The sequence below is a fragment of the Sminthopsis crassicaudata genome, chromosome 5 (genome assembly GCF_048593235.1).
Source record: "Sminthopsis crassicaudata isolate SCR6 chromosome 5, ASM4859323v1, whole genome shotgun sequence".
Classification (NCBI taxonomy): Eukaryota; Metazoa; Chordata; class Mammalia; order Dasyuromorphia; family Dasyuridae; genus Sminthopsis; species Sminthopsis crassicaudata.
In genome coordinates, this window is record NC_133621.1 from 67,915,899 (window position 1) to 67,940,350 (window position 24,452).

Consider the following 24,452-nt stretch of genomic DNA (forward strand, 5'->3'; position numbering starts at 1 on the left):
GTGGCTTTTCTCATTTGTTAGATTCTGATCTCCATTGCAACCTTTAACAGGGATGTGACTGGGTTTTGGAGATTTTGTATTCCTATGCATTGCCTTCCCATTATTCTTAGCTTTGCCTTGAAATATGAATTCAAATTACTCTTTTGGTTTATTTTATCCCACCCACTGTCAACTTCTCAAAACTAGTTGTTGTTAACAAATATAATACCTTCGAATAATTAGCACAGAAACAATAAAATAATAAGCATTTTGATATTAAGAAATATGTCATCAAATACTTTCTAATACTTGTGGCCTTAAACAAATGACCTTGCTTCTTCCCAATAACTCAGAGATAACATGTTGTTGGTACTGGTTGTGAGAATCTCTGGCTGACTCCTAGAAGTCTAGAGGTCTGTAGGGAAGCTGGAAATCCTGGGTTAGTCATTTGCCCCTGTATAGCATAGAAAATATTAATGCTGTTTGATGTCTCAGTTGCTGGTGTGGTTTACCTTGAAGTTCACTGAGAGACCAGGAGTCATGCTGGGTTAGCTCATAAATTTATGAGAAATCTGGAATCAGGCAATACTGCTTCTCCTGAGTATGTGTCGGGGAAGCAAACTATTCTTAGAGTTATCAAATGAAATTGAGACTGAAACAGATGTTTATCTGTTGTCTTGTATGATATAGCCTAGCAGGGTGTTAACATTCAGAGAACTACTGTTCTTCATTATAATGAATGGTTTTGCATTAGTTTTCATTGGGAGGCAAGTCTTGCCTGGCCTTTTGTGTCATTCTGCTTGTGGATCTTTTGGTCATGATTCATATCTTAAATTAATGATATTCCCCCCCCCCTTTTTTTTTTTTTTCAAAAAAGAGCATCTTTTTCTTTGGTGACATTACCAAAGAGGGTCATATTCATGGAGATATTCTCATATTTTGGGTCTCAAGCCTATCCAGGACATAAAACTGATCTTCAGACTTTGGTGTGATTCAATCTGCCACTTGAAGATAGCAAAGCCTTTATAGATATTAAAAGTGTCATTAAAGTCTCAGGTAGCTACTGTCTCTCTCCCTTTTGCAGAGTGAACAGACCTGCGATTGGCCACCAGAGGTTAGGTAAAATAGTCCCCTACTTCTGAGTAAAACCTGTACTTCCTGCCTCCCTTTTCTCAGTGGTGCTGGGATTTGATTGACTAGTATAGCACAACCAAACTATCATATGGGAATTGAGTAGAGTCATCTTCATTTACCATTGCTGAATGCATTACTTAGCCCAACTTCATGATAAATCCAGTTTGTAGTCTAACCAGATCTTAACTATATACCTGACTAAAATGCCTTCTCTGACCACATTGTTGAGATGTGTTTAGTGTCTCTGAGGCAGAGGAAGAATTTTTTTTAAATAGCTTTCTATCTCCCTGATGAAAATTTGATAATATCTGGGATCACTATTCTTTACCCTTGATACTTGAATTATATTCATCTCTGGAGTGAGTAAAACCCAACCATAATATGAATGGGTAAGGAGTAAAAGCTGACTGGGTTTTGTGTGTTTTGAATATTGGAAGTTATTTGGATTGTTCAGTCCTACAATTTTTCTGAGGTCCATGAATTCAGTGTTTCAAGACCTTCTGGACCAGGGAATGGTGGTTTGGCTCAATAATATCCTATTTTATGTCTGGAATTTTGTCCAACAGGCTAGATTGGTTTGAATTGAACTTTAGAACCTATTTTAGCATAAACTATTTGTTCCATTAAAAATTTCACAATTTAACAAGACAGAAATGAAATTATTGGGGCATGTAGTAAATTAACAGGGATGTTTTTATGGATTCACAAAGTAATATCTATATTCCCCCCCCCTCTCTCTCTCTCTCTGTCTCTCTTTCTCTGTGTGTGTGTGTGTGTGTGTGTGTGTATGTATGTATGCAGAGAAAGAGAGAACATAACCTCCAGGTATATATAACACCAGAAGTGGAGGATTTATTTTAAGGACTGAAGTCCTGGTTCATTACTCTCTTTATCTTGATAATTTTAAACTACAGAAACTGTTGATTATAGAGCTTCAAATATACTATATACATGGGGAACATCCTTCTCAGGCTACACTATCCTTCCTCACATCTTGGCCTTGTGTTCGTTTCTACAAATTAACCAGTGCAGAAAAAGTGCAAAACAGTCTGGGAGAAGAAAGTTTTCCTCATTTGTGACAGGGAAGTATCTTGCTAGTGGGATACAGTGTCTTATCCTTGTCCACACTGATAGCAGGAAACTATAGTTCCTTCGGATTGTCTAGGTACTCCTTCAATGATAGATCCCCTTGAAATTACTTTTTAGTCAGTTCAATTTAACATTCCTGAACACTAGAATCTATAAGCAGCTGTGCTGTTAAACTTCATTTTAGACACTGGATAGATCAATTTCCTAATTAAGCCGATCTATAGGTTATCAATTCTGTATCTTCTAAACCTCACTTAGACCTAATTGAATAGTAGCATGCAAGAGATAATTATTCTTTTTTCCCTCTTAAATCTTAAGTTTCATTTTATCTAAATAGCACCTTGAGATGGAGGTCTTTATATTTCAGCCTTGACCTCCTTATGATGGGGACTGTGACTTGAGATTCTGCAGGGAATGTCCTTAAGGTAGTCCAAAGAATTTGATTTCTCACAAGCCAGAATAATTTAGAGGTAATCCTTTCTGAGTTTGCAACAGGTTTGAAGGAATATATTTGTGAGATATATACTGGTAATCTTAGATTAAAAGTGAGTTAAACAGTAGAATAAATGGTTGATTGATAAAGATAATTGCCCTCTGAACACTATATGTAGTTCTCTAAATTACTTAAGAGATTGTCTGTTGAATAATTCTCCCTTTTTTCGGTGTGCTGGGTTTTGGTTGAATGATGTAGTACAACTAAGTCATTATATGGGAATTGAGTAGTGTCGTCTGCATTTACTATTTCTGAATGCATTACTTAGTCCAATTTTATGATAAATCTAGTTTATAGCCTAACCAGATCCTAACTATATATCCGACTGGAACTTATTCTCTGACCATATTGTTGAGATGTATTTAGTGTAGTTGAAGTAGAGGAAGAGTTTTTATATGGTTCCCTATCTTCCTGATGAAAATTTGTTAATATCTGGAATTACTGTTCTCTCTTTGATACATAAGTTATATTCTTGGATAGGATTGACACTTGTTCCCATTTGGATTTCTGGATTCCTGCAACAAAGGTAGTTTTGCATTTCTCCCCATATGAATACAACCCAACTTGAGATCAACATGGAACATCAATTCTTGTTCAGTATGACCAGTAGTTTTAAGGTACATCAAGTTGGAATAAGGGGACTCCCACACAATTCTGAATTTCTGAATAGAAACAGGTGACTGAACAATCCAAATATAGGAAAAGCCTTGTATGGATGACCTAAAATCCATTCTAGACATTACAACATAACATGGATCAGAATCAATAACTACTTTTAGTTGTGACACAGAATCCCTTGCTAGGTAAATTGCTGATTCAAGACCATTGCATAAATTCATGCAAACAGATATAGGTACATCTGGACAAAGAATTACTTCATATGGGTGCACAATAGGTTTTAATACATTGAGACAATAGAGGCATCATCTCACCTTCATACTGTAGACTTGTGTGTTCTATATGAGAAGAGAGTGGACTTTGCAAACTGTACATGTTTATGGACAAGATTAAGGAGGCTTGTCCGGAAGGGATTCTATTCTGATCATGATTGTAGCAATTTCCACTATCATGCTCTCTTTTGCTCCCCATTCTCTGATTGACTTGAATCCACTTAAAACACTCTCACAGGAGCAATTTGGAACTATGCCCAAAAAGTTATCAAACTGCATACCCTTTGATCCAGCATTGCTGCTATTGGGCTTATATCCCAAAGAAATACTGAGGAGGGGAAAGGGACCTGTATGTGCCAAAATGTTTTGCATTTCTTTTTGTAGTAGCTAGAAACTGGAAGATGAATGGATGTCCATCAATTGGAGAATGGTTGGGTAAATTATGGCATATGAAGGTTATGGAATATTATTGCTCTGTAAGAAATGACCAGCAGGAGCAATACAGAGAGGCTTGGAGAGACTTACATCAACTGATGCTGAGTGAAATGAATAGAACCAGAAGATCTCTGTACACTTCAATGCTGTATGAAGATATATTCTGATGGAAGTGGATATCTTCAACATAAAGAAGATTCAACTCACTTCCAGTTGATCAATAATGGACAGAAATAACTATACCCAGAGAAGGAACACTGGGAAGCGAATGTAAATTGTTAGCACTACTGTCTATGTACCCAGGTTACTTATACCTTTGGAATCTAATACTTAATGTGCAACAAGAAAATGGTATTTACACACATATATTGTATCTAGGTTATACTGTAACACATGTAAAATGTATGGGATTGCCTGTCATCAAGGGGAGGGATTAGAGGGAGGGGGGATAATTTGGAAAAATGAATACAAGGGATAATATTATAAAAAATTACTCATGCATATATACTGTGGAAAAAATTCTAAATACAATAAAAAAAAACACTCTCACAGTATAATCTTCTAGAATAAGGAGCAATGATTATCTTAATCATGGTGTTTTGTTTTCTTGGATGAACTGGGAACACTTCCCTAAACAGATTTTTACTTATTCTTACTTATTTCTGTGTTTGCTCCTGGAAAATGCTGTCTACGATTTTGCACTAAAAATCCATCCAGTGGTTGAACTTGGAGCAATTCCCTGGCACACTAATTTGAGGTATGCTCAAATAATGCATTAGGAGTTCCCTTGATGAGAAGGAACCACAGCTTTTTAAATAACAACTTTCCAGGGTATACACTTAACATTGTGCCAGTGATATTCTCTCCAATAGGGTGGGAGTTGACTTTTCAGTAGATATCAACAACAGGGTATCTGGACTTGGTGTATTTGGTATATTTCATTGGCTATAAATTGAGATACTGTGGTGTAAGGATCCCTCTAGAGTACATATAGATCAAACTTCAGTTAAGAACAGAGTTCCCTCAACTATCTTATTAGACATGACAGTTGCTGCAATTAAGTTAGATCCATGTATAAAAGCTTGCTTGAAGTGGATTGGGTAGTCCTTGTTTGATATGATGTATGCTCTCATAAAATCTATTGTGAAGTTAATGTGCTAATAATATTCAAACTGCTAGCCAGACCTTCCTGATATTATGCTCTACTGTAAAGCCCTGAAGAGGTTGTTGACATTCCCTTCTTTTCTAAGAATCTTTTAAGAAAAACCATCCAGTTAATTTCATCTATCACTCCCTTCATGAGAAACCAGTCTTAGGAGGTTCTTGGGCATGGTACCTATCTTGGTTTGTGGCAGATTCATGATTGCTCACATATGAATTTTTTTAATTAAAGCTTTTTATTTACAAGATATATGCATAGGTAATTTTTCACCGTTGACCCTTGCAAAAAGTCTGTTCTGACTTTTCCTCTCCTTCCCCCTCCCCCCTCCCCTAGATGGCTAGTAGGCCCATACATGTTAAATATCACATATGAATTTTACATGTTTTTTGTCCCTAAATATAACCTCTCACTTCCACCTACTGCTAATGTTAATCCAAAGACTTGATTGTTGGGAATATGATGCTTCTGTCTACAGCACATAGATTGACTTCCTGGCACATGTTAAGCTGCTCTGCTATAAAGGGTATAGTCATTCCCTCTAATTTTGGGCTCCATGTTAACTCATAAATGTAATTGGTGCCTCCTTGTAGTATATCATGCTGTGATTAAGACAACTGATGTGCCACAAATGTCCACATCTCCAAACACTCTGCTGATCATATCTGATTTATGTTGCATGCTTTCTGAAATGGGGTCTCCAAAGCAGAGCTTCTGACTCATGGTGATGACAGTGCTTGATTTTTTAGAATTTATCAAAGTGCAATAGTCAATAAGCAGCAAAGCTCATCTCAAAAATGACCCTCATGACTAGAGCAAAGAGATGGTGGCACTCATGATTAGAAGAAAAAGATTTTATTGATGCTAAATCTGAAGCAGGGATCTGTAACATGAACTCCTGGCAGTTACAATTACTAGTCTACCCTATGCCCAACAGAGTACCTTTGATCACTGATCTTTGCAGTATGAACTCTACCCAGCTCGCCGCCTCTGAGGCCTTCAAAGGTCTCTGGCAATGATTTCTTGAATCTATAGTTTAATAACTGGTAGCACGCTCAAGAACAGCCTCGTGTAATCTTAAAAGCTTTTATTATACCTACTCACATAATGCCCTGACTTGATACCCTGACTTGTTAGTTACCTAGTGAACACCTGGTCTGAAGACCCACGTGTTCACTACCAAATTCCTTACCTCTCTGGGCTATCCATAGCTTGGCTCAGCTACCCCAGGCTAGGGAGCCAGGTTAAAGAGAGCGACTGCTATCTGACAGCCAATCAGCGAGAGAGGCATCACCCATTACGAAGCTATCTCAATATGGACAAGATCTCGCCCACAGGGCAGTCCTATATCCACAGAGATTACTTCTGGGCCACTCAAATCTCCTGTTGCGCTGCGCCCGCCCATTTAAAGGACTCTTACAGGGATCCTAGCCATCTCAGAGTTGTAGAGAACAATTGGGACAATCTTGTAGATTTAGCTTCTGCTAACATTGGATCCTCAACCCATTCTCTTAGTGCCAACAATTATTCTTAGACCTTAAAGAGTTTGTCCTCTTAAGCAGATGTGATGTCTGTATTTCAGGGACAGAAGACCCATCTTGAATAGGTCTGGGCATCTTTTTCTGATGAAGTTTGGTGAGTAATGTTCTCGTCATTCTCATGTTTCTTCAGTGTAGACCCATGGGTTGTTTAAGGACTGATGCTCTCTGATGTTCTCTGATGACTGTAATTACATATTACATAAAGTCTGTATTTTCAGTGTGCAGTATTATTGCTACTCTGGTCAAATCTGCTTTAGTAATAAGAGGTTCTGACATTAAATTTTACTATAGCCTTTCTTTCATTCTTTGGGTAGAGTGCTATGTTTAAGTTATTGGAGCCTTAAGTTGGCTCAATTCCTGCTCTTTGCTAGGTTTCACACTGTGACTATCACTTCTTACAGTAAATTTTCTCACTCTTGGTCTTCTTTCTCAAACTCCCAACTGGAGTCTCCAATTTATTTCATTGCTAAGCTTTTCTATTCAGTCTTTTAGGTGAAGGTTTACCTTTTTATGACAAATCATTTTCAGTCTATTGGGGGCATATTTCAGAAGTATATCTGTTGTTAAACCTATCACAAAAACTGGGCTTCCCTGTTGCTTATTCAGGAATTGTATTCTAATATTGTACGCTCATCTATCTAGAACACACACACACACACACACACACACACATAAAACTGATTTATATTCATATTTTACCTTTACTTGCCTCATTCTCATAGTCAGTAACAGAGAATTGAGGCTGACCAGTCTAACTTATCTTCCTTACATGTATCCAGACTTCAAACAAATAGGGAGCTAATCATCATTCCTTCCTTAGAAGTTAATCAAGGAGTCAGTTCCAGCTTCTATTTTTACAACCTCTTCATAAGCAATCTTCCCCCCGAAATTGGCAGATAGGGCAGCAGTTCACTTCCCTCTCTTTAGGTAGTCAGTTTGATGCTCTTCCATCTGGGCTACCTGAACTCATAATAGTCTGCTACAATGCTTATTTAGATCCTGAGTTATATCTAAGATCCAGACTACCTATAGTTGCTAATTATGAATAGACAAAGACCTACGAGAATTCCCTGGAATTATTATAGATCTTGTACCTTTTCTCTTTCCCCCCCTTACTCATAAAGTACAGTCTTAAGGTCCAAGAAGATGTTCTGAGTGAAAGGATAGTGTATATACCCATTGCTTGACAATAAAAGTTGAGTCAAAAACAGGTGTGGTGATTCGAGCCTGTGATTGTATCACCACATTAAGTCAAAGAAAGAGCATCCTGGAAGTTTTAATAAAAATGCTGAAGCGTTGAAGAATTTTAGGTAGACAGTTAACTCCCTTAGTAGTCTTCATTTTTTGTTTCTATATCCTCAAAAGGACTCTACTATCTTTTAGCCTGTGCCCAACAGCTAGTCTTCCTGCTTGTCTCAGGTCTTTTCGCTTATCTTAGATACCCTGATAACAACCTAGATGGACTTTTTTAGTTTATGCCTGCTATTCTCCCACTTTGGTTTCTGCTTCTTTATTTCCAGGTGGTTGTTGCCTAATTGCTAACATGTTAATTCTGACACTCAAGGAATACTATTGCAAGGAGTGTTTACTGAGGCAGAAATTATAAGGAAAAGGAAATATGACTACAGGGAAATAATAAGGGAAGGAAACAATTGTAATTTGTTCATGTTACTCAAAAATGCTCAGAAATAGTTTTGTATTTGTCCAGGTTTTATATCGTTAATCAGAGCATAGCATGATTATCCAGGGTGTAGGTAGCAGAGACTGCCTATTATCTGAATAGACATTACAAGAAAATTTTGTGTTCTTTAAGGTTGGGCTTTGTTATAATGTACTATTAAAATAATTGAAAATGTTATTGTTTGTAAAAGTATTATGGAGGTATGATTAAATACAAACTTAATTACGAAGCTAAGAAAAATTTTGGTAACATCTATATAATTAATAAATTTATATGGTATATCTGTGAAATGTTTATTTTTTTAGATTGATATTACTGATGTGTATTTTCATGCATGTTTGCTAAGATGAATACTTATAACCTTCTTATAAATAAAAATAAAAATTTGAAAACTGTTATCTTTTCATTCAAATTCGGATACTAGATTTGAAGTTTATTTGGTGACCATAGCAGTTTCCATGAGTTCATCTCTATGCAGATGATTTCTAGATCTGTATATACAACCTTAAGCTCTCTCCTGAGATGCAGTGAAGCTTCACCAAGTGCTTTTTAAAAAAAATTCTGCATTTCCCCTCCTTGCCAGACTGGCAATGCAGCAGCCATTCATGGCCCCTCTGATACTGATAAGCATGAAATCTCTAGTCTGCTCCATTTTTCGACCTGAACTAGTTTATGTGGTAGCCTTCTACTATGCCAGGGATTTCACCATATTGGTGTAGAACTTTTGAGTGTAGACCAATTGCAGCCAAGTACCCTGAACGCAAGTGATCCATCAACCACAGTTTCCCCTTTTGGCAGGTATTACAGTATATGCCACCATACCTGATCACCAATTGCTTCTTGGACATTTTGCACTAAATTTTCTAGGGGCATTTCAAACTTAACATGTACAAAGCAGAATTCATTACCATTCACCTCCAATTCTCTTCTCTTTCAATTATTATCAAGAGCAGCATGTCCTCTCAATTATCCAAATTTTGATGTCTCTTCATTCATAACATTTCTCACATTCTTTCTCTGTAGTCAGGCAACCACAATTCTAGGCTATGGTCATCTCTGATTTAAACTGTGGTAAATGCCTTCCAAATGACTTTTCTGACTTAATTTTTCCCTTACTCTCATCCATCTTTCATTCAGCTGCAAAAATAATTTTCCTAAAGTGCAGGTATGATTTGTGACTTCCTGCCTATTGAGCTCCAATGACTCCCTTCAGAGATCCAATATAAATTTCTTGGGGTCATTTAAAACTTTATTTCAACTTGACCACTCTTTTTACTTTTTGACTTGTAATTTATTGATTCAGCTTCACTGGATTGCCTGCAGTTATCAGACACCACACTCCATCTCTTGATGCCTTTGCACAAGTTGTCCTACATTTCTGTAATTCTCTGCCCTTTCATCTCTGCCACTTGGTTTCTCTGGATTACTTCAAGAGAGATAATTTCTAATGTCCTGTAAAAAGGCCTCAATTTCCTCATCTGCTAATTTCTTCCCTTACTGTTGGCACCTAGTCATTTTATATATTGTTATCCCCTGTTATCTGAGCTTCTTGAGTGCAGGGGATATTTTAGCCTTTCTTTGTATTCTCAGTGCTAAACTCAGTGAGTGGCACATAGTATGGGCTTAAATGCTTGTTGACTGATTAAAGTCTAAATGAAAATATGAAAATATTCTCAACAGAATTTATTTTTTAATGAAATAGGTAGATCACCAAATAGTTTTGGAAACGTGTTATATTCTTCATTACCAGAAAGTGAAGTTTCCGGGCCTTGACTTGTAGTGATATTATAACTTTTCTGAAATCTAGGGCACTGAGGTAATCTAGATTCTTAGGTCCTTTTGTTTGACTTGTAAGACTTCCCCTTTGGCCATGTTCTTGAAGTGACCCTCTGTTTTTAACAAATCCAGAATATTTTTTGTTAAAACTCATCCAACCCTTTCACAATCACTGAGTAATTAGTTGTGAAAGTTCGGGAGGATGAAAAATCTAGTTCAAAATAGATATGCTATAAGAGAGATCTGTTTGATACTGAGCTGCTTCAAAGTGAGTTGACTGGTTCTACTCAGCTTCTTGAATGGTTTTGTTAATGCCAGCTAGCCTAGTCTATGAATTCCCTATAATATTTTGGCAGTTATTCATTCTCCCCACTCTGTCTCCCCCCTCAGTCCCTACCAGTTGTGTTGGAACATGAATTCAACAAGTTGGAAGAAGTGCATTGGAAGACAGATTATGGTAATTTGGCCAGGAGTACCTTCATAGCATCTGCCAATTCAATTAAAAAATTATTGATATTATTGTTAATCTGTTATCTTTGAAAAAGTTTATAGAACAGAAGACATTTTATAGAACTAGACACCTGCAATAATCCTGAATTCTTTCTTCCTCACCCTCAAAAAGAAATGATAGTTTTGCAAATTACAAAAACTGGTGAGCTTGATTTTGATTCCTGATAAAATTTTGGGACATAATATTAAAGAACATTTTTGTAAACATTTACAAGGGGAATTAGTAGCTAGTATGTCTTCATCAGGAACTACTCATGCCAAACTAATTTTGTTTTGAATTTCTAACATTACTAGAGTGATAAGTCAGGGGAATGACACAGACATCACTGGATTTCAGCAAGGAATCTTAAGGTCTCTCATATAAAGCTAAGATCCTTGTAATACTACATCTTTGTAAAGTAGTATGTTTAAATGGATTAAGGATTGGTTGAATGACTGAATTCCTTGAGTTGTGTCAGTATCAACCTGGAGGGAAATCTCTAGTGGAATGTTTTAGATCTAGCCCAGCTTTGTTAGGATACATGCTTTTTTTTTTTTTTTATTAGTGATTTTGATGGATATAGATGCCATTCTTATCAATCTTGAACATTAGATGGAAGAGATAGTTAACAATTTGAATCACAGAGAAGAATAAAAAAAAAAGAAACCCAACAACCTTAAAAGGTCAAATTGATAGGCCAAATCCAATAAAATGGAATTTAATGGGGATAAGTCTAAATCATATGTTTGGGTTTTAAAAACTGAACTGCTTGCAGAGACATTGATGGAAAAGTTGTTTTTTTTTTTTTTTTTTTTTTTTTTTGAAGTGATTTGAAAGAGTGAAAGACAATGTTTCTATCAAAGTGGTATCTAATGGTGTATTAAAATGGTCAAATCTAGCTTCTTTTTAAAAAACAAGAAATATGCCTAAAAGAGAAAAAGATCAACAATTGAACTTAAAACAATCTTCACAAGGTGATTGCCAGATAAAACTAAGATTCAGCCAAAGATGGCACTATTAGGTTCACATCCTGTCTGCCTGCCATCATGATTACAGTTCTCCCCTTCTCCTCTTCAAGAGTGAAGGTTCTGCATGGCTGCTCTTAACTTCTTGTTCACCAATCCTAATTATATTCTGTTACTTCTCCTGATAGTGAAAGCTTTGGGCTAAGGGCTGAAGTCTATGTGATTTCCACAGATCTCTGTATTGAGGGCTCTTAGCTGAAAGGCAAGCATTTCATGATGTAGGCTAGGGACTCTGGCTAGAGCTGGTTGCCTGCTTGGTGAATCCAAGGGATTCTAAGGGAAAGTTAGGGAGTCCATATTGTCTCTGTTACCTATCTTCAATTCATGCGTTTGAGCTGAGGGCTCTATACCTATAGTTCCAGTTGGTGAAGAGTCAAGAGATAATAGGGAAGTACCAGGATATAGGACACATCTTTGTCAGCTACCTCCATTGGTTCACTCCTCAGCAGTGAGTAGTGAACTTGCAATTTTTCAATCCTTAACAGGATTCATAAGACTATGGGTGGGAGAAAAATAGCAAGGAAATACACAGAAAGAATAACCAAAGAAAAACCTAATATATTGAAGAAATGCTTCAGGCTAATAGCATCCCAGGATAAAATTTAATAGCCTTCATTACCAACTCCGCAATGAAAGTTGTGGTACATAGGACAGTCAGGTTAGAGCCCATTATGCTGAAGTTGCATGTATTGAGGATGTTGGATCCTGGTTCCCAACACAGTAATACTAGGAAGGGACTTAGAGTGGCCAGCATTCTTAGCAGAAACAGAAATATTGGCTGTGGTGGGAGTTTTAGTGGCAGAAACCCAGGTGGTGAAGAATCCAGGATTCCTGGTAGCCCCCAAGTCCCTGGCTGTGGCCAGAGTCCTGGGGTGGTGGTGGGCAGGGGATCATGATTTCTGCCTTCACATCCAAGCCTCTCTTTTCCCCTCCTTCCCAAGGAAGCTTGGATGTGTGTGGGGGGTGGTTCCTCTTTGAAAGTAAGTTCTAAAAATGAGGAGCCCTGGTTGGGCTGGACTGCTTGCTTCTTTGTAGCTGGAAGACTTACTTGTCCTTTTGGGGAATTGGTGGGAAGGAATGATTAGGTTGCAGACTGGAGATCTACTTATGATGAGTATCAAGGTACCACTATATTTGTAACAAAGAATTGGAAATAAAGTAGATAGTCATCAGCTAAGAAATGACTAAACAAACTAGTACATGAATATAGTGGAATATTACTGTGCTATAAAAAATGACAAAACATGATAAACATGAAGCATAAATTTATATGAACTAAGACAATGGGAAGTAAACACAGCCAGGAAACATAAATACAGTAATGTAAAAAGAAAAACATAATCACAAAGTAATCTAAACCAAATGTTACAGAAATATAATGACCAAATCGTGCTCCAAAAAGGAAATATGACAGCTCCAATAGAACAGTAATGAATTGAACCAGCTATACCCAGTGAAAGAACTCAGGGAAATGAGTGTGAACCACTACATAGAATTCCCAATCCCTCTATTTTTGTCCGCCTGCATTTTTGATTTTCTTCATAGGTTAATTATTTCAAAGTCTGATTCTTTTTGTGCAGCAAAATAACTGCTTGGACATATATACATATATTGTGTTTAACTTTACTTTATACTTTAACATATTTAACATATATTGGTCTACCTGCCATCTGAGGAAGGTGGTGGGGGGAAGGGGGGAAAATTGGAACAAAAGGTTTTGCAATTGTCAATGCTGAAAAATTACCCATGCATATATCTTGTAAATAAAAAGCTATAATTAAAAAAAAGGATATATGAGAAGACATACTTCTAGCTCCTTTGCTGAAGTGGAGGAGCAACATTGCATATAACATTAGCATTTTTAGATGTATTGATTAGAAATTTTTTCTCTCCTTTTAAAAAATAGGTTGTTGTGGTTGATGGCTTTCTGAGAGAGGGGAGGGAGAAAGGGATATATATGCACATATGTTACATTAAAAATCAATAAAAATACTTTTAAGAAAAAAAAATTTGCTAAGGTCTTAGTCATTTCTCTTAGAAATATGGGTTTTCCAATCCCGAGTCTAGTATGTAATCTATTGAGGTACATTGACTGATTCTTAGGATTCATGTTTTGATGCATGCTGAACTAGATGACTTCTGAGATCCTTTTCAATACTCTATCTCTAGGATTATAATTTTATTGTGATTCTTAATTAAAATTTTAAATTAATGAATGTCAAAGAAGGTGAAATAGAATTTCATTAATTTACTAATGAAAGTCAGTCTTTGGACATAAGTATCTTCAGATTTCTATTTTACTGAAAAGGATAAACCTAGGAGCAATGTTTTCAGCCATGTTTCAAATATCAATGAGGATAAACATGGCATCAGTCAGCTACTGCAGTGATAGTAAATTCTTCAACTTGAAAAGACTACAAGCCACAAGTAAACTGGAGGGAGTGTTGATGGATGAGTTTTTGATTTGCAAATGATTGTGCACTCATGCAGCTTCTGAACCTGAGATGCAGCAAAGTATGGATCAATTCTCTACTGCTTGTGCTAAGTTTGGCCTAACAATTAACCAAGAAAACACAGTTCCTCTATCATCCAGTACTATGCCATCCAAATGTGGAACTATCAGCAAATGGAGAAGTTGTTAATGCTGTGGATAAGTTCTCTTTGGTAGCATACTTTCCAGGGATGTCCACATTGATAAAGAGATTGACACACACACAAATAAATAGACAAAGAAAAGGTATTTTCAGTTGGGTTAAACCTCTTACTTTTTTGCACTATTTATTGCATTTCACTAGATCCCAGTCATGTAATTATGGCATAATGGCGCACACAAGCATGGCTTGACTATATTATCTAGAGAATATATGGAGGAAGAGAAGTTTGCCAACAGTGTCAACTATAGAATAAAAGTTAAGAAGGATAAGAACAGAGAAAAAGTTCATATTTGACAATTAATAGATCATTGATAAATCAAGAGCAATTTCAGTTCAGAGATTGTTTGAGGTGATTTTATTCACACACACATACATACACACACACACACACACACACACAGAGACATGTTACAGGATGATATAGAGAGGTCCATCCTCCCCCTCATTTCCTACCCACTTTACCACCTCACCAGATGAAGGAGATTTAAGCATGTTTGTAGACCAAGGAAAGAAATGGCATCTAAGGAAAAATTGAAGGTTAGATAAAAAGATAATTTTGGGGGTAATCTGCTGTAAAAGATGGGATAGGATGGAATCAAGATTCCATGTTGAGGGATTAGCCTTGGCAAGAATGTTACAACTTCTTCAGAGACTAGAGTAAAGTAGGAGGGAATGAGGGATTACATCCAGGGGATTTGAGATGTAGAGGAAGAGAGAAGAGGGAATTTATGGCAAATTGTCTCTTATTTTTTCAGTAAAGTATAAGGCAAGGTCCATGGCTGAGAGATACTAGGGAGGAAATGGTATGGAAAGATTGAGTAGAGAAAAAGAAGTTTGGAATAGTTGCTGTGGGAATCAGAATCACAGATCTAAAGCTGGAAGAGACAAATTAGTCTAGCCCCCTTATTTTACAGATAAGAAATCTTAGGTCTAGGGAAGTTAAAATCACACAATCAGAAGTTTTATGGAAGGACCTGATCAAAGCTGGTTCTCTAGCCACTATCTTATACTGCCTTTTATGTTCCTTACACACAAAAAAATCTTTAGTCATCAATTATTAGCAATCAACCAGCATTAAGTGAGTGCTTATTTGTCAGTAGATGAGAGAAATATGGTCACTGTCTCTTTTCCTTAACTTTATAATTGGCATTTGAGGTTAGGCTGTCAGGTGACAGTAGTTGATTTGAAAAGCACTAACAAAGGTTTTGTTAAACCTGCCACCCTTGACTTCTTCTCTGAGCTCATCTTAGTTTGAAATTGTAAAAACTATTAAAACTACTCTTCTAATGCTTTTCCTTGTAAAATGAGGAGGATGTTAGAGGAAGCTTCTGCATTAGGATTGATTTGGCCGCAGCCAGGGAATATTCACTGGGGCACAGGATCGGCCTCAAGTTAACTTAAAGTATTATGGTTGTTTCCATGGAAACTTACAGCACTTTACTGAAGGGCTTTCTTATATTTTAATGAGAATATATTCAGAGTCTGTATGTGAGTAGGAAGAAAATGTATATTTATCATTCTCTGGTGATCTACTTTTTAAGGAAGGAAGTTATTGCTTAAGGTGATTTTTAAAGTTACAAATATTATCAGTGAGAGAAAACTAATGAGCCTGAAAGAAATACAAGAATCCAATACTACCATGACTCTGAAAGAAGTCTCTAACCACATTGTCCAGTTACATGGCATGTCTTAAAGCACTGACTAGTTCTAATAACAATTTGATTGACCATGCAGCACTACTTTTAAGTACATCATCATAAGAATATGGAACATAGAACACCCTTGGAAAACAATATAGATCTCAAGATATTAGAAATGCATAAATGGAGTTATGTAGTATTTAGAAGAGATGATTAGTACCAGCACTTTGAACTATGATTATTAGTTGTCATGCTGGGTGATTTTACAATATAGGAGAATCTTCACAGTACACAGGAAAGTGAAATCTCATCAAACAATTAAAAAGTTCTCCTCAGCACCTCTGATAATCAGAGAATGGGAGATATGAGGGGGAGGGGTGTTGAATGATCTAATAGATAGTATATGAGTTCAGCAATTATTTCGTCTTCCTTTAAACCTAGAATTCTTTTATCTCCATTGTATTCCCATATCATTGCTAGACTCATCCTGTTAGTGAAATAGTAACTACAATTTTATTATGTCCACTTCCATGACAATAGGTTCTGCAGGTACTAGCCTCTAATGAAGGGGCAGCCTCTTAGGAAATCAAGTACACCTCTAACTGAAAGGTGAACTGGCTTGCCAGAACATTTGGAGTAGCTGAATTCTTGCTCCAGAGTTAGCAGGAGGTACACATTAAGTAATATTGAGCTTGACTACCGAGGATAAGTGAATGTTACCATGTATAATGAGATCTCTAGTTGGAGTCCAGGAGATTTCTTGACCAGGTTACTACTATTGCCAGTCCTGTTGGCATAGCTTTGGGGCCACATTCCTTCCCCTCACCAGAAGGTAAGAGTGTGGGTTTTCCCTCCGAGAAAGGAGTCATTCTTTCTGTCCTATTTTTCTTTGTATTATTATGATTCTTCTTAAGTACCACTAAAGACCTCTGCCATTGGGAAATTGACTTACTTATCTGTTGGCAAATATGTAAAAAGAAGGATCCTTTTTTGCTTGGTGATCCAAACACTTTGTATAAGACTAGAGAACACATGGACAAGGATGGTGGCCCCTGAAGCTTAGAAGATAAGTCTCGTTAGCATGGACCAGGGAGACTAATTCTCTTCCCCTCTTCCCTTACTAGATGAACTCCTTTGTGGTTTGGCTTAAAGTTCTTCACAGTGGATTCCCTCCTGGGTGACCTAGTGGATAGAATGCTGAGTCAGGGAGACCTGAGTTTGAATTCTATATTGGATATTTGGTAGCTATATGACTCTGGAGAAACTTAAGCTTTCTGAGCCTCAGCAAAATGGGATACTAGCACCGATTTCACATGGTTGTAAGAATTATTGAAATATATTGAAATAACATGTATTTTGTAAACAAAGTGCTCTATACATGTTAGCTATTATTATGATCTTATTAGCTTTTTTACACATTACTCTCATCCATACATGTTAACGGGAGCAAATTGCTAATAGCTGCTGGGGCTCTAATTCTGACTAACAAAATAGATCTCTTCACGTGAGAGGATGACAATATAAGCAGAATGAGGGCAGTTGCATTCTCTGACCTCTCTCCTCTTCTCTCTTGCCCCCAATTTATTTCATTCTTAATTCACAAGCAAAATCTGTGTCAGTAAAGGCTGCTTTGCAATAACTTTAAGTGTGTTATGTATGATTCACAGCTGTGGAGGCTCTTGAAGAATTGACCTACTCCATCACACGTAAGTGTGGTCCTCAACACACACACACACACACACACACACACACACACACACACACACACAGAGTATGTTTCAGCCTCAATTGCAGTTTCTAATACCTAATACTCCATCAGTAACAATAATAACAATGTCTGACACTTCCCCCACCCCACCCCAATGCCTTCATAGATTATCTCTTCTTACCTGGTTTCCTTTAAGACTCAGCTTAATATCATCATATACTGGAGTCCTGTTCTTATCCTCTCTTTCATCATGAGAGCACTTACCCTTCCAAAGTTATGTTGTGGATGTTTTATATCTATCTTGTGTTTAGCCTTCTATATATATATTGTGTTTCCTGTTAGAATGTAAACTTCTTGAGGGCTTGGCCTGTTTTGATTTTGTCTTTGTGTTTCTAGTAAAACATAGTGACACAAAATAGGGCTTAATAAATGCTTATTGATTGATCACATTATGAGATAGAGCTGGCCAACTTACACATTATTTGCTCTATTATTGCATACTGTTTGCTTTGTCCTATTATTGTGTATCTCAGGCACTTATCCAATGAAGATGTACTTGTTTAAGCTTAATGTTAACTATCTTTTAAAACTCACTTGTAATTAGGCCCTTTGGTCAGTACTATTTATGATTTTGAAGGCTCTAAGCCCCATTTTCTTTAGATTGCAACTAGAACCATTAGCCCCGAATTCCTAACTTGACAAATATTTTAGTGATAGCTAAGTTATGATATATCTCAGTGGTAAGGGTTTTGAATCACCAGGATTAATTCTGTGGGTAAGAAATATACATGTGCATGATTGACATCTATATGTGCATGTATTTATTTCTCTATATAGATATTTATAGACATATATGTATATATGTGTAATATATATGTATGACACTTGTATATTGCATATATTCATTTATAATGTATGCACATATATTTTGTAATGGTGCATTACTGAAATTGGAGCACTAAGTTCTGAGTCATAAAATTTGAGTTAAAATTATGGTTCTGCGATGTACTACTTTTATGACTTTCCAAAGGAGGAGAGAGCCTGGAGAGAGCGAAGTCTAAACTAGGTGGAGATGTAAGGGAATATAATAGCAGTGGATGGGATTTTCAAAGTTATTTCTATAACTTTACATCATAACATGAGGAAAAATGGGAGTTAAGAGTTTGCTAGCTGTGGGATTGGGTAAGTATCAGTTGACTGGAGCCTTATTTGTGGTGACAGAAGTTAGTTTTAGTCTGTTTTCTCTCTGAATACTAGGGAGTAGTAGATCCTTGACATTATGTTTATAATATTTAAAAAGATATAGTTGATAACAATTACATTTAACTAAATAATAGTAATAATAATACTATATATTTATAATACATTTTTACATGTAATATGCATGTACATATTACATATAATTTATAGTGTAACTTAAAATAGTAATAATAATAATAATTAACATTCATATAATGCTTACTATGTATCAAGTACTGTGCTAAGTGCTTTACAAATATTATCTTATTTGATCCCTCACAACATCTCTGGGAGAGGTGAGATTATTATCACCATTTTACAGATGGTAATACAGGCAAACTGGATTAAGTGCTCACAGTCTCAAAACTAGAAAGTGTTTAGGGTCAGATTCGAACCCAAGTCTTTCTGACTATAACTGGTATTCTATGTATTGTGCAATATAATCTATAACTTCATTAACTTTCTTTCAGACAGAAGCAGAAGATATGACTTCATTCTTGTTATTCTGTACATCACTTGCAAAACAGCTTGAAGAAGCAGTTAAAGAAGAACAGCAGGTATTTATCCTCTGTGAATTGCAAAAAATTAAAACATTTTAAATTTTCTTTAGAAAAACGTAGAAAATGATGATCCATCTTCCATTTATCTGCTGAAGTGAACTTTCTAGAGCATAATTCTGTACATGTCCTCACCCTGTTCAGTGAAGTTTAGTGACTTCTTGCTAGAACCTCTAGGCTCTAATTGAAACTTAAAAGAGCATAGTATTTGTCTAGCTAGCTACACTGGCCTACTTGCAGTTATTTCTAGTCCTTGTTTTCATGGCATTTCAGTGACTGGAATGCTCAACTCTTTTACCTCAGCCTCTTGGTTTTCCTGACTTCATTCAAGACTCAATTTAAGACCCCCTTTTTGTAGAAGGTTTTCCTGGTTCTCACACCTTTGTCTTTCAGATTATTTTCCATCTACTCTCTATATTACATATTACTTGCTGTCTTCACCATTAAAATGTATCTAGGCAGGGACTTTTCTTTACTTTCTTTTGTATCTCAAGGCTTAGTATTATGCCTGGCTTATAGCAAGCACTTAAAAAAAATGATTGTTGACTGATTGCTTGACTGAGTTGGGATCTTCAGTTCAAGAGATTTCTAATTTAATGGAGGAAGAATGGGAGAAAAAATGCTTACAGATAAGTAAGGCACAAAATAGAAAGTTCTGTGTCCAAATGGGGAGAGTGTCATCTGGTGAAATTAGGACGGGGTGATACACAAGCTGAACCTCAAAGGAAGAAACAGATTGAAACAGTTGCTATGGGATTCTAGAAATGGTTGATACCTAATGAATGTGCAAACATATAGGCTAAGATAGGGCAAATTGACAGAAAAGCTTGTAAAGACTAATTTGCATGGAGCTGAGACTAATAAATATAGGTTAAAGTCATAATACAGGAAAATAAATGCCAGAATAAAGAGTTTTTTTATTTTTTTAATTTTTTTTATTTTTTTGCTATACTCAGTAGGAAGCTTTGGAGGTTTTTTGATCAGGTAAATGATATGGTTAGATATGTTTATTATTTGGAACATTATTTTAGCAGCTGTAGGAAGAATGAATTAAGAAAGGAAGAATACAGTATAGTAGAAAATGTGCTAAATTTCATTCTAGAGAACCTAAGTTCTAATTCTAGTTTTGCATTGGATAGAGCAGTAGAGCTTAGAGTTCAAATCTGACCTCTAATCTTTATTGACTATGTGATACTGGATAAGTCCCTTAACCCTTTACTGCCTCATAATGGCACCTACTTTCAGGATTGTTGTGAGAATCAAATGAGATAATATTTATAAAAATTTTTGGAAATATTTAAGTATTTATAATAATTGCTATTATTATTATTATTATTCTATATTGTCATGACAAGGTAGATTTTCGCTTAATAGAGAATTGTTATAGACTTGAAATAAATACAATGTCACATATTTTGCATTTTGAAGGCTGGTATTGGAATCATATTTATTGATCATATGCTTTCCCCCACCAGATATTGGAATCTCTTTTTAAGGTAATTACCAGAATTGTTGCCGGTATTTACAAAACTTGTACAAAACATTTATATAAATATATTTGTAAAAAAATTCACAAAGGTAAGAATATAAAATTATGTATGAATTGATAACTAAACCCTGTATTTAGTATCTGTTGTGTACTATGTAGTGGTAGGCAGACACTGGGGATAGAAATTAAAATGATACTATTCTTGTCTTCAAGGAGATTATATTTTAATTTTAATAATTTAATTAAATTATTAAATTAATCAATAAATTTAAATTAAATAGATAAAATTAATTATAATTTTAATAATTTTAATTTAAAAATACTTGCTGTATTAGCAAGTGCAAGGAAATTGGAAGACAAGGGAAGAATTTTTGGCCTAAGGAGGTACAGAAATTGTGAGTGAAACTGTGATAGTTGATTTTCATGCCCTTGCCAGTTGCAATGAAAGCACTCATTTGATTGCTGTATATAGTCCTAGATGGAAGGATGTGGGGTGGGAATGGAATGGAAGGTTAATTTAGTAGGACATATATAACAAGATCCCTCTGCTCCTGGTTTTCTGGCTAGATGGGTAAGACTGACTGAGGACAGCTAGATATAGTCTGGAATAGATCACTCACCTATGGGATAATTCTCCCAGGATAAGGGGAACTTGATTTCTAGAGGGTTGGACTAGGAGAACTGTTGTTCCTGGTGGGAGAAAGAACAAGGATTTCTACATTGTGTTGTTGGGAAGGTTCTTTTAACAAAAATATTTATCAATTTTTCATATTACGTTTTTAAAAACATATGAAAGCCTCCATTAGCTGCCCCTGAATGTTATTGCCTATATGCATTCTGTAGTGGCTTGTGATTTATTTGATCAGGGAAGCTATAATTTCTCTGGGATACATACCTCAATGCATAGACAGAGATATTCATTTTGCTATTTTTCCCCTCTCCTCTTAACCTTTATATTTTGTTTCAAGACATAATTTTAACATGTTAGTAATTAATATTCTTTTTTTCCTTTAAAGTGGTTTCAACGGGAAGTATATCATGTAGAAGAGGTAAATATAAGAACTTTAAGTGATTATGATACTTGTTTTACACTTTGGGCATTAAAAAACCTTAAGCAAATTTAGTATAGTCAGTTAATGTTTCCTAAATACTCTTTGGCCATATATTACTGTTACATAGTAACATTTTTTTTTAATTGTGGATTTTCTGCTCTGGAAGTATTCACTAACTAAACCACTTCTTCCTTTCATCTATGTATATTAATTAGCATTATGAACAATATTTCCTACCATACTTCCTTCCCTGCATTTTGAGATATTTGTAGAAATTTAAAAATTTACCTATGATTGTATATATGCCAAGAAGAAACCATTTATTAATGAAAGCTTTTTTTTTCTTTAATATTATTTTATTTTTCCAAAAATATGCAAATATAGTTTTCAATATTTACCTTTGCAAAATCTTTTGTTCCAAAATTTTCTCCCTCTCTCTCCCAATCCCTCCTTCCTCCAGACAGCTAACAATCCCCTAAAGTCTTAAACATGTGCAATTCTTGTAAATATATTTCCATATTTATTATGCTGCACAAGAAAAATCAAATCAAAGGGGAAAAAAATGAGAAAGACAAACAAACAATAACAAAACAAGGTAAAAATACTATGCTTTGATTCACATTCAGTTTCTATAGTTCTTGAACACATTTCGACTTTATCTTGGTATAGGGTATTAGATGTTGTTTGTTGCCTAGCTTTTGCCTTGCCATTTTTGCTCAGTCATTCTTGGAATCATTCCTTCCTCTGAGGGTTTCCTTATTCTTGCTGTGGGACTACTCTCTTGTGGGATATGCTCTCAGATTTTAATTAACCCATAGTATTAAGGATATCTCCAGCCTCAATTTTAGACTTCATACTAAGGCAATACTCATACTCTACTCCTCTGCTATCCCCTCTTCTATTCTTGGATGGGTTTTGAAGGGAATGCTTAGTTCTGTCCTCTTGAAGTCTGAATGCCACTGCCATGCATTCTGGATGGAATGAATGAATGGGATCAGACCAACTCTTTTTCTGGTAGCCCATTGTAGCTGTTGGCTTCGGCCTGTCTCTGTTTCCTTTTTTTCTTCCACAATCTCTGCCTGGGAATCAGTGCTATTTCTTGCTGTGATCCTGAGAGACTCCAGCTATTTGTACAAGATCATCCTGGCCTCAGACCGACATGTACAACAAGCCTCTGAGTTGTGGCCTTTTCTCCAGCTTTGAATTCTCTAAGGAATATCTTGACGTGATTTGTGGAAGCTGCCTTCCTGCCCATTGCTGCTCTAAGATTTCACACGCCTCAAATTCTGATAATTGCACATAAATCATGTTCTCTCAGAGCACTCCAGGTTTCTGAGGCTCTTAAGAGAAGATGAAGTTCCAGCTTTCTTGTTGAGTTCTGCTCATAGTTCTCATAGGCTATTTGACGTAAGCATGAATATGCCTTGCTTCTCTTGTTCCATCCTTTGTTGGAGTGCTTGCAGGCTGTTGATTATCTTCATGTGTAATTTTGAATTGGATGGAAGATAAGGGTTCTGTATTTCTTTTATCCTTTTGATTGCTTTGAAATATTTTTTGTAGGATATGTGAGATATTGGGTTCCACTTAAGTTTTCACATGGTAGTTTTAAGCAGATATTTTGATAGCAAAAATGCCATTAAAATAATTTGAAGCTTGAAATTTTAAATTGAAATACCTCTTGTATGATTAACTTTTCATTTATTTGTTGTATATTTTCAACTGCTACTTAAGGGCAAAAGACCTCCTTGTTGCTATATATTTTTGTGTCCCATATAGTGTCTAAAACACATTGCAGTGCACAAAATATTCAGCACAAAACTGACTGAATTAATTTCCCCCATTTTTCCCTCTGTTCCTAGCTATGTAATACAAAACACATTACTTGTGAAAGAGTCTAGTAGTTTCTAACTTCTTTTTGTGAAAAACTATAAAACATGGTTATGTGTTAGGGTATCAGGTAAATGATGGTCAGCAAATCAGGGCTGAGGTCCTCCTGCTCTGTGGGTCTGCCCTCTTAAAACTCCATTATTAGCTTTTTGGAAAGGGTCTCAAATAGATGAAGGGGTGATTTGACATGACTCAAGGCATCTGATTAGTTTCAGTAGTTTTTATATAAGGTATCCAGCTGTGAATTGCCAAAATGAAGAGATTCTCAAAAAGAATTTTGGGAAAGCAAATTTTTTTTTATCACTTACCAATACTTTAATTTGTGTTTCATTATGACTGTTAAGTAATAGGAAAGTATCTAGTAGAGAGATTAAAGATTGATTTATCTTCTCATATAAATAATATATAACATATATATTCTCATATATAATATATATAACATATATATATTCTCATATATAATATATATATTCTCATATATAATCTTTTATTTTCTCAAATCAGAAGTTGTATATGATTCTGATGCTGTTTTAC

The 24,452-nt window shown here is 35.7% G+C and overlaps 1 protein-coding gene across 1 annotated transcript in view; it reads left to right on the forward strand.

Annotated features, from left to right (window-relative positions):
- The window catches only part of CCDC7 (coiled-coil domain containing 7), a 117,614-nt gene that overhangs the window by 14,033 nt on the left and 79,129 nt on the right, over window positions 1-24,452 (forward strand). Inside the window, exons 4-6 of the mRNA XM_074267070.1 lie at window positions 19,404-19,490; window positions 20,966-20,986; window positions 21,996-22,028. Coding sequence (XP_074123171.1) covers window positions 19,404-19,490; window positions 20,966-20,986; window positions 21,996-22,028 — 141 coding nt within the window. The remainder of the gene's footprint in view (window positions 1-19,403; window positions 19,491-20,965; window positions 20,987-21,995; window positions 22,029-24,452) is intronic.